The following is an 11634-nucleotide window of genomic DNA, read 5'->3' on the forward strand; positions in this document are numbered from 1 at the left end:
CAGAGGGAGTTCCATATCACATGTGGCCCGGACTCCCTGGCTGCGGGTTCCTCTGGACACACAACCGTCGGGGTCAGCTTCCTCTTACCAGAGTAAGTGTCCGTTGTGAAGGGGGGAAAAGTGTCTTTGCTGGGTTGGAGGTGAATTCTCCACACTTAACGGCTCGGTGGTTAGGATGTAGGAGTTGAGCAGCTGTTGGATGGCAGGGAAGATGTTAACATCTGATTTGGGGTAATTGCATTTAGTAGCTACCCAGGAAAAAAAGTAACTTCTTACTTCTTAAAGCTTATTTCTGTGGAGAAAATGGGACAGCTGTTGATACTTATGGGCGTGGGATGCCCCTAAGCGCGAGAAGAGCACAGTGAACACGGGTTTCAAAACAGCATACGACCACGGAGCTCTGTCCCCAGAGCGCTGTGCACACCTGCGGGCGCGTGGGCGGGCGGGCATCCGCGGCCGGTGCGCGGCAGACTTGGCTGCCTCAGTGGCCCTGCGGCTCCACCGACTTCCCCATCTCCTCACTGCTCTTGTCCGTGTGTGGACAGTGCCCTGTGACTGGGGTGACCCGGGTCAGAGTGCTCGGCACCCTATGATGGGTTGACATTCGACATGCTGCCAAGTCAACTTGATGCTTCGGATCCCCAAAGTAGTCTAGCGTATGAGAGTTTTGCAAACCAAAAGCAAAACTAACAAACAAAAACCAAAAAACAGTTTACTCTCTTTTTTCCACATACCTTAAAACAAAGGTTAAAAAGCAAGCATTTGCAGAACATCTGTTTCTTTGGAAATAAATGTGTCGATTTGGTAGTGATTTTAATGATTTTGAAAACACAAGGCCAACGGTTTTCATTTTTCTCTCCCCACCGGCCCCTGCCACGGTTTTAAATGAAGCATCACTGATACGTTTGAAGCCTTCACGTTAAATCTTCTGTCTTCGCTCTTGATCAGTGGACCCAACTCCCCCTTCTACAAAGCATTAATTGAATCTGGACTTGGCACAGACTTTTCTCCTGATGTTGGGTAAGTTTCATTAGTCGAACAGATCAGTGGTGTTTGCAGTTGGGGCCAGTTTTGACGTCGACAGTATGTGGCTACACCTGGGGAGGGTTATTGGCCTCTGCTAGGTGGGGTTAGGGATGGAGAATGCTGGAGACCCCACAGTCACGGGATAGGTCCCCTGCTGCGCCAGCACAGAACTGTGCCCGAGAGCACTGGTCCAGTAAAGCTGTTTTTGATCCCTTGGAGGGCACATTTGGGAAAAGAAAGAAGAAAGATAGCTTGTCCACGATCTGAGAATGGCATACAGCTGCCTGCTTTAAAAGCCGGGTTGTTAAATATTCTTTGAAATCTTAAGATTTTGTAAAGCTCAGCAGTTTTGTTTCTAGATTTAATTTTGCCATAACTCTAAACTGCACTGATTTTTAGAAACGTGAGAAGGACAGAACATAATTGTGCCCAGTTATGTCTGAGGACTCGGCCTCTGTGGCTTTCTCCTGGAAGACTTGCGAGGCTGGAGTGTCCGTAGCTCTGCTCTCTGCAGTATTGAGTCTCTGAGTGAAGCATGTGCTGATGATGGAAGTTGCTGGAATTCTGCCATGTGACCCTTTTGTGTATTGTAGATACAACGGCTACACGCGGGAGGCCTACTTCAGCGTGGGCCTGCAGGGGATCGCGGAGGAGGACACCCAGGCCGTGCGGGACATCATCGACAGGACGATCGAGGAAGTCATCGAGTGCGTGTGGCTTGCGCTCTGCAGTCTTGACGCTGTGCTGACACTGTCCTCGCACTGTCCTCGCACTGTCCTGACACTGCCCAGTGAGGCGCCCACTTCCCGTGTTTGGCTGTCTCTTTACCTCATAAAACACACGTTGTTCGCTTAGACCTATTTAAAGATTATCTCTGCTGCCTTGTTGCACGGGGACTGGTTTCCTTGTTAACATCTGTGTACTCTGTTCCTTTAGGAAGGGGTTTGAAGAGGACCGCATTGAGGCTCTCCTTCATAAAATCGAAATACAGATGAAGCATCAGTCTGTCAGCTTCGGACTCAGCCTGACGTCTGTATGTAATTTCTCCTCTGTCTTCTTCCGTTTGTCCTTTGCTTTCTGCTGTGATCCTTGGGTACTTGATAGCACTGAAAACACAGGTGGGCATTCATCGTGCCTTTCGTTTGAACCTTGAAATTTGTGCTGTTTTGGGTCTGATACAAATTTACTTTTAATTTAATTTTATAATACATCTAATACATCTTGTCTTTTTACCAGCGCAATTGGCTTTCCAATATCCTTTTTTTTTTTTTTTAAAGATTCATTTATTTTTAGGGAGAGTATATGCAGGGAGGATGGATAGTGGGAGAGAGAATCCGAAACGGGCTCCGCAGGTGTGGAGTCTGATGGGGCTCCATCTCATGAGCCTGAGATCATGACCCGAGTCAAAGCCAGGAGTCGGACGCTCAACTGAGACCCTGGGCCCCCTGATATCTTGTGTTTTTATATGGGACACATTCCTGCAGAGTATGCATGGGTAGAGATTTGTAACTATAGATATGTTGGTAATTATATTTCCTAAAAAAAAATTTTTTAATAATTTTTCTTTTTAAAGATTTTATGTATTGATTTGAGAGCGAGAGAGACAGAGATAGCAAGAGAGCGCACAAGCAGGAGGAGAGGGAGACGCAGGCTCCCCGCTGAGCAGGGAGCCCGACGGACACAGGACCCAGTCCCAGGACCCTGAGAGCATGGCCGGAGCCGCAGGCAGACGCTTCATGGACTGCAGCAGCGAGGCGTCCCTCCTTAAAATGATTTGAAAACCTGTGCTTCACTTTGTCAGAGAAAAAACAGACTTAAAATTCCCTAACCAAAATATGATTTAATTTTTGTTACAGTCGTCATGGTACTTTTAAATACAGAAACAGATGGGCGCCTGGGTGGCTCAGTGGGTTAAAGCCTCTGCCTTCAGCTCAGGTCATGGTCTCAGGGTCCTGGGATCGAGTCCCGCATCGGGCTCTCTGCTCAGCGGGGAGCCTGCTTCCCCCTCTCTCTCTGCCTGCCTCTCTGCCTACTTGTGATCTCTGTCAAATAAATAAATAAAATCTTTAAAAATAAATAAATATAGAAACGGAGATCTTAATGTTAGGTTTGAGGTCGAGGCTCTGGTGTAATGTGCGCGGCGTGACGTTCTCGCTTCGCAGTACATCGCCTCCTGCTGGAACCATGACGGGGACCCCGTGGAGCTCCTGCAGCTGGGGCGTCAGGTGGCTCGGCTCCGGCAGTGCCTCAAGGAGAACCCACACTTCCTGCAAGAAAAAGTAAAACAGTACTTTAAGGTAAGGAGATGGGAGAATTTATATGAATAAGTGACGTGTTTCTTAATGATTGATTAATGTATTAACAAATTTTAGCTCATTCTGATGCAGTTTGGCTTTTTATGTGAATATGTGAGTCGTCTTTTATATATGAAGGTATCGTGCGTGTGTATTAACAGAGACATCTGTAGGCGTTTTTGTTCTGTTTTGTTGAAAGAAAGATTACATCGTCCACCCTCAGTTTTCGGAAGGTCTCGACAAGAATTGTCCACTTGTCGCTACATGATTGGCGGGACTCACCCATGGAGAAATACATTGCTGGGATTTCTTCACTGGGAGTGTTGCGCTTTCCTTTTCCGTGGCTGGTTCCGTGCCTCCCTGAGTCCCTGATCTCTCCGGAGTCTGCTGCGTCCTGGCCCCTCAGCCTCGGGAGGTGCCGCAGCTGTGCGCGTCTGTTCGTCCACGTCGTGCCGGTGGCCGTCGGCTCTTCCGAGAACTCCCTCGTGTCCGTTGCTGTCCTGTCCGCTGTCCTGTCCGCGCTCCTGTGCCTGGTCCACGGCCTCGTTCAGTCGAGTCTCCCTTTTGTCTTGCTGTATGAGGAGGGTTGGCACTTTGGTCCATCTGTTTGAGAAAGTCTGATCTGTGATGTGATTTGTAGGTGTTCTTTGTTCCGCTAGCTCTGGGTTTGGCTTGATCTCACTTCTCCTTAGGGTGTGAAGACCGGCTACTCACGGGTCTTTGTTTTTGATACAGGAGTTCACAGTGTACGTGTCACTCTTCACGCTGGTTTTGTGGGGTCCTCTAGTCTTCAGTGTGTTGTTTGCAGCTTCATTCGTCTCGAGGGATTTTCTAGGATCCCGTTACTTACTCTTTAACCTGCTGGTTGTTTAAGAATGTGTCACTTCCAGGGGATGCCTGGGTGGCTCAGTGGCTTCAAGCCTCTGCCTTCGGCTCAGGTCATGTTCTCAGGGTCCTGGGATCGAGCCCCGCATCGGGCTCTCTGCTCAGCAGGGAGCCTGCTTCCTCCTCTCTCTCTCTGCCTGCCTCTCTGCTTGTCATCTCTGTCAAATCAATAAACAAATCTTAAAAAAAAAAAAAAAATGAATGTGTCACTTCCATACGTTTGTTGATTCCTGGCTTTCCTTCTGCAGGCCTGCCTTGGAGATGGCACACGCGTGGTTGCTGAGCCCCACGATAAAGCAAATACTGCAATAAAGCAAGTCAGATGAATATTCCGGTTTCCCTGTGCAGATGAAAGTTGTGCTTACACTATACTGTAGTGTGTTAAACGTGCAATAGTATGAGGTCTAAAAGAAAAAAGTACACATCTTAGTTTAAAAATACTGCTAAAAAGTGCCAACCATCTGAGCTTTCAGTGAGTCCTAATCTTTGCTGGTGGGGCGTCTTGCCTCGATGTGGGCGGCCGCTGCCTGATGCGGGTGGCGGCCGCTGCAACGGGGGCGGCTGCCGCGGTTCCTTAAAATAAGACACTGGTGCACTTTGTGCAGCGACTGACTCTGCCTTTCACAAATGTTCTGTGGAGCAGGTGGTGCTGTTTGATAGCGTTTCACCCCCAGCGGGCCTTCTCTCGGGGCTGGAGTCTGTCCTCTCAGACCCTGTCCCTGCTTTATCACCTGAGCTCATGTGACATCCTAAAGATTTTTATTTATTTTAGAGAGAGAGAGAGAGAGAGAGCATGTAAGAGAGCAGGAGGGAGGGGCAGAGGGAGAGAGAGAGAGAATCCCGAGCAGACAGCGCGGAGCCCCAGCGTGGCGCTTGATCCCACAACCCGGAGACCACAACCCGATCACTAGATCAAAAGTAAGATTGTGCTATTTGTTTGTTTGTTTGTTTGTTTGTTTTATTTGAAAGAGCGAGCACAAGCAGTAGGAAGGGCAGAGGGAGAGGGAGAAGCAGGCTCCCCGCTGAGCAGGGAGCCCAACACAGGGTTGGATCCCCAGACCCCGAGACCATGACCTGAGCTGAGGGTAGATGCTTAACGGACTGAGCCACCCAAGCACCCCTGTTTTTAATTTTTGAGGACCCTCCACACTGTTTCCCAGAGTGGCTGCACCAGTGTTCACTCTCTCCACATCCTCGCCACACATGTTCTTTCCTGTGTTGTTGGTTTTAGCCGTCCTGGAGGTGCGGGCGGCATCTCACGGTGGCTGTGATCTGCATCTCCTGACGCCGAGCGATGCTGGACATCTCCTGTGTGTTGGCCATGAGACGTCTTTGGACAAATGTCTGTTCGAGGTCGTTATGCCAGTACCAAACTGTTTTAGTTACCACGGCTTGGAGTTGTGACGCCTCCTGTTCTGTTTTTCAAGACCGCATTGGTAATAGGGTCTTCTGTGGTTCCGCACACATTATAGTGTTGTTTGTTCTGCTGCTCTGAAAAATGCCTTTGGTATTTTGACAGGGATTGTATTTAAGCGGATTGCTTTAAGTAGTATACACATTTTAACAATATTTATTCTTCCAATCCGTGACCAAGCCTTGTGTTTCCATTTTTTGCATCATCTTGAACTTTTTTTAAATCGGTGTTTATAGTTTTCAGAGTATAGGTCTTTCATCTCTAGTTTGTTCCTAGATAGTTTACTGGTTTTGCTCCATTTGTAAGTGGGATTGTTTCCTCATTTCAGTTTCTGCGGCTTCACTATAAACGTGTAGGAATACGCAGATTTCTTGACATTGATCTTGTATCCTGCGACTTTGCTGGATTCATTTGTCCGCTCTGGTTGTTTCTTGGTGGTCTTTAGGGTTGTCTGTACATGGTACCGTGTCCTCTGCAGATAAAATTTTACTTCTTCCTTACCCCTTTGGATGCCTTTTATTTCTTTCCGTTGTCTAATGGCTAGGACTTCCCGTACTGGGTTGAATAAAAGCAGTGAGAGCCAACATCTCTGTCTTACTTCTGACCTTAGGGGGAAAGCTCTCGATTTTTCACCATTGAGTATGGTGATGTTGGCTGTAGGCTTTTCGTGTAAGCCTGCGTTATGTTGAGGTATGTTCCCTCCTACTCTGCTTTGCAGAGGGTATTATCATAAATGCATGTTGTGCTTTGTCGAGTGCTTTTTTTACATCTATTGTAATGATCGTGTGGATTTTATCCTTTTTTAAAAAGATTTATTTATTTTTATTTATTTATTTTCTTAACTGATGTGACATATGTTTATAGTTTTGCAAATATGAACCACCCTTGCTTAGGAATAATCTTGGGAATAAATTCCACTTGACTATACTGTGTGATGTTTTTAATGTGTTGTTGGATTTGGTTTGCTAATAATTTGAGATTTTGTGCATCTAAATTCATCAGAGATATTGGTCTACAGTTCTCCTTTGTTTTGATGTCTTTTTTATCTGATTTGGTATCACGGTGATACTGACTTTATGGAATGAATTTGGAAATTTTCATTCCTCGTCTGTTTGTTGAAATAGTTTGAAAAGAACAGGTATTTACCATTCCTTTAATGTTTGGTAGAATTGGCCCGTGAGGCAATCTGGTCTTGGACTTTAGCTTTTTCGGATATTTTTGATTACTGATTCTATTGCATTGCTAGTAATTGGCCTGTTACAATTTTCTGTTTTCTTCCTGCTTTAGTTCTGGGAGGTTATGTGCTTCCGGGAATGCGTCCATTCCTCCTAAGTTGTTGGATTTGTTGGTGTGCAGGTATTCATAATATTCCGTGACATTTGTTGGTATTTGTGTGGTGATGTTTGTTATTTCTCCTCTCTCATGAGTGATTTTGTTTATTTGGGTCCTCTTTCTTTATTTTATTTTTTTTTCCCCCAATGAGCCTGACTAGAGGTTTATCAATTTTGCTGATCTTTTCAAAGAACTAGCTTCGGGTTTCATTGATCTTTTTTAGTTTCTGTAGCATTTATTTCTGGCCTAATCTTTACTATCTCCTTTCTTCTGCTGATTTTGGGTTTTGTTCTTTTCCTAGCTCCTTTAGGTGTAAGGTTGGGTTGTTTATTTGTGATTTTTCTTACTTGAGGTAGGCCGTTATTGCTAGAAACTTCCCTTTTAGAATTGCTTTCAGTGTCTCCCAAGGATTCTGGACCATTGTGTTTTCATTTTCATTTGTTTCCGCGCGTCTTTTTATTCTTTCCTCTCCTGGTTGATCCGTTCATTACGGAGTTGCAGATTACTTAACCTCCAGTGTTTGTGCTCCTCCTGGATGTTTTTCTTGTGATTGATTTCTAGTTTCTTAGTATTATGATCAGAAAACATGCATGTCTCGTGCTTTTTCTGCATCTTTCAAATTAATCGTATGATTTTTATTCTTTCTGTCATTGATGTGATCACTTTGATTGCTTTGCAAATACTGAGCCACCCTTGCATTTCTGGAGTAAATCCCACTTGATCGTGGTGTATTTTGTTTTGTTTTGTTTTGTTTTTGTTTTGTTCTGGTTTGTTTTTTTAGCTTGTTGAGGCTTGTTTAATGCCCTAATATGTGATCTATTCTGGAGAACCTTCCTTGTGCCCTTGAAAAGAGTATGTGTGCTGCTGTTTTAGGATGGACTGTCTGAATATGTTAAATCTGTCTAATCCAGTGAGTCATTCAAAGCCACTCTTTCCTTGTTGATTTCTTGTTTTGATGATCTGTTCATAGGTGAATGCAGGATATTAACACCGCCTACTATTGTTTGCCATCAGTTCCTTTATGTTATTAACTGTGTTACGGATTTGGGTGTCCCACATTGGGTGTGTAAATATTCACAATGCTATGACTTCTTTTTATTATGATTTTTGCCCTTCTTTGCCTCTTGTTAGTCTCTTTTTTTTAATGTTTTATCTAATGTAAGTATTGCTTACCTTGGTTTTGTTTTCACTCAGTTTGCATAATGTTTTTCCATCCTTCACTCTGAATTTGCAGGGATCTTTAAGTCTGAAGAGGAGTATAGGTGGGTCTTGTTTCTTTATCCATTTTGTCAAAACACCCTGTGTGTTTTGATTGGAGCCTTTAGTCCATTTATATTTAAAGTAATTATTGATAGGTATGTAGGCACTGCCATTTTGTTTCTTGTTTAGTGATGGTTCAGATTTTCTCTTCTCCTTTCTTCTTGCTCTCATAGTTTGTTGGCTTTCTTTATTGATACAATTGGATTCCTTTCTCTTCATTTTTTGCATATCTGTTCCTGGTTTTTGATTTGTGGTTACCCTTAGGCTTATGTATAACGTCTGTGCATAGCAGTCTCTGGTAAGTTGCTGACTGCTTGAATTGGAACACATTCTTTCCCTCTGTTTCCCTCACATTTCAAGTATGTTGTCATATTTTACATCCTTTTATTTTATGAATCCCTTGACTGATTTTTGCAGAAATACTTATTCTTACTGCTTCTGTGTTTTTTACTTTTAATAATCTTATTTATAGTCTTTCCTTCCCATTCAGGTTCCCTTTAGTATTTCTTGTAGGACTAGTTTAGTGTTCATGAACTCTTATGTTCGAGAAACTCTTTAGGTCTCCATCTGTTCTGAATGATAGCTTTGCTGGGTAGTGTGTTCTTGGCTGCATGTTTTTCCCTTTCAGCACTTTGACTATGTTATGCCACTTCCTTTGGGCCTGTTCCTGCTAAAAAAAAATCGCTCATAGCCTTAAGGGGCGTTCCCTACGTAATGTCTCCTTTTCTCTTGCTGCTTTTGAGATTTTTTTCTTTATCAGTAGTGCCATTTTAATTACTGTTTTTATTGGTGTGGACCTCCTTGGGTTGAGCTTATGGGGTGATTTCTGTGCCTCCTGGATCTGTCATCTGTTTGGGTTTTATTGTTTTTTCCCCAGATTAGGGAAGTTTTCAGCTATTCTTCAGGTAAATATTCTGTCCCCTTTTCTCTCTCTCCTTTTGGGACCCCTATACTGTGCATGTTATTCTGTTTGATTAGAGTCACTGAGTTCACTAAGACTTCTCAGTTTGCAATTTTTTTCCTCTCATGTGCTTAGCTCGGTTACTTTCCATGGCTCTGTCTTCCAGAAACATCTAGGCTATTTATTCCATCAGTGGTATTTTTTATTTTATATATTGTGTTCTTCATCTCTGGTTCTTTTTTTATCTCTCTGTTAAGGGTCTCACTGAGGTCCTCCACTCTTCTCTAGTCCAGTGAGTATTTTTATGATTATTTTAAATTCTCAATCAGGCGTACTACTTAAATCGTTTCACTTTAACTTTCTTGCCATGGTTTTGTCCTTCCGTTCGGGACACACTCCTCCATTTCTTCATTTTGTCAGCTCTCTGTGTGTTTCTTTGTGTTAAGAAAGTCAGCTATTTCTCTTGCTCTTAACAGTAGTGGCCTTATGAAGAAGAGGTCCTGTTGTGCCCTGCAGTGCAGTGTCCTCTGTTCCCCAGGGCCTGGAGCTTCAGGGAATGACCTGCTGTGTGTGTTGTGTGTGCCTTGTTGTTGAGTCCTGGCCTCTTTGTTTCTTTTAGTCAGGTTTTCCCGAGAGGCTCTCTTTGCCTCTGGGCAGTGTTGTTTCCCATCTGGGAGAGGGCACGTTTTAACAAGGTGGCCCGTGCTCTGCTTGTGAAATGAGTCTTGCCCCCACTGCCACCAGAACTGAGTCCTCCTCAAAACACATGGGTTGGAGATGTGGTATTGGCAGGATTTGTGCCAGCCTTTGCGGGGAGGGAGCCCGCAGCTCCAGGACTAAGGCGAGTGCTACCGGGAAGGACAGATCCACCAAAGTAAGGTGAAGGTAAGGCTCGGTGCCAGTTGATTGAGGAGTGTCCATGTGGTCCTGGTTCCCACAGAGGCCATTGTTTATGTGTGGGGTGGGAGAGGAAAGTGGTGCCTACTAGCTCCCTTGTTCCTACAGGAACTCCCCTTGATCCGCGTCTCTCTGGGCCACGCTCTGAGATGAGCAGATCACTGTCCCTCCTGTCTGGCCCTGGCGCGTCTATGCTGGATCTGCACAGCTGTTTGATGTGCTGTCTCTTTAAGGGCGGGACTCCACTTCCGAACACCCTCTGGTACTGATGTTTTAGATTGCAGGCTCTGTTTCCTACTTGGTGTAAGAACTCACGACATTCGGCCCCTCTCATTTCCAGAGGCATGTTATGGGGACTCTTGCTCCCCAGTGCTGGGCTCCCTAGCGCGTCTGTTTTTCACCCTTCTCTGCATCACCTGCTTCCTCCCTGCCCTGGACAGCGCTGGTTTGTTTCTCTCCCAAACTGCGTCTTGGTTCTTACCTTCTCTGATGTGGACCTCTTCTCTACTAGCGAGGAGTCTGTTCTGCCGGTCTTGAGGTAGTTCGCTGGGTTATTGATGTTGATGGGACTGTTTCTAGTTGTATCTGTGGGGCGAGGTGAGCCGATGGGCCGCCATCTTTCCGGCCAGCCAGTTCCATACTGTTCTGATGACTGCAGCTGGGTAGCTCAGCTTGAGATCTGGGATTAGGATACGTCCAGCTTTGTTCTTCCTTTTCAAGATTGCTTTGGGTATTCTGGGTGTTTTATGATTCCTTATGAATTTTAGGATGATTTGTTCTTGCTCTGAGAAAAATGCTTTTGGTATTTTGATAGGGATTGCATTGACTCTGTGGATTGCTTTGTAGTATAGACTTGTAACAATCTGAATTCTTCCAGTCCAGGAACATGGTAGATCCTTCCATTTATGTCATCTTCCGTTTCCTCCATCAGCGTTTCATAGTTTCCAGAGCACAAGTCTTTTGCCTTTTTGGTTATATATTCTTGGGTATTTTATTATTTTTGATGCAATTGTATATGAAACTGGTTTCTTAATTTCTCTTTCTGCCACTTTCTTATTGCTGTATAGAAACAGCCAATTTCTATAAATTTTACTGACTTCATTTTTTCTAGTAGTTTTTTTGGTGGAGTCGGGGGGTTTCTGTGTTTAGTATCAGGTCATCTACAAATAGTGAAGCCTTCCTTCTTTCTCACCAATTTAGAAGCCTTTTTATTTCTTGTCTGACGGTTACAGCTAGGACTGTCAGTACTGTGCTGAACAGAAGTGGCGAGAGTGGACATCCCACTCTCATTCTTGATCTTCGAGCAAAAGCTCTCAGGTTTTCACCATTGAGTATGGCGTCAGCTTTTGCTTTGCCTTATGTGGCCTTTGTTATGTCCTGGTGTGTTCCTTCTAATCCCACTTTGTTGAGAGTTTTTATCGTGAACAGGTGCTGAGTGTTGCAAATGCTTTTTCTGCATTTTTTGGCAAATGATCATTTTAATGCTACTGCTGAGTGTGGTTTGCTGATGATAATGTGTTGACGATTTTTGCATCTTTGTTTATCAGGGCTATAGGCCTGTCATTTTCTTTTTCTGTAGTGTCTTCGGTTTTGGTATCCGGGTAATGCTGACCTTGTAGGATGTA

At 44.5% G+C, this 11634-nt stretch overlaps 1 protein-coding gene across 3 annotated transcripts in view; it reads left to right on the forward strand.

The window, feature by feature from the left end:
• The window catches only part of PITRM1 (pitrilysin metallopeptidase 1), a 42207-nt gene that overhangs the window by 15064 nt on the left and 15509 nt on the right, over positions 1-11634 (forward strand). For all 3 annotated transcript variants that reach the window (XM_082741083.1, XM_082741084.1, XM_082741085.1), the window contains 5 exons: positions 4-92; positions 892-1020; positions 1620-1733; positions 1963-2059; positions 3189-3323. In XM_082741083.1, the coding sequence (XP_082597209.1) occupies positions 4-92; positions 892-1020; positions 1620-1733; positions 1963-2059; positions 3189-3323 (564 nt within the window). The remainder of the gene's footprint in view (positions 1-3; positions 93-891; positions 1021-1619; positions 1734-1962; positions 2060-3188; positions 3324-11634) is intronic.

This window comes from Mustela nivalis (assembly GCF_964662115.1).
Source record: "Mustela nivalis genome assembly, chromosome: 7".
NCBI classification, from domain to species: domain Eukaryota; kingdom Metazoa; phylum Chordata; class Mammalia; order Carnivora; family Mustelidae; genus Mustela; species Mustela nivalis.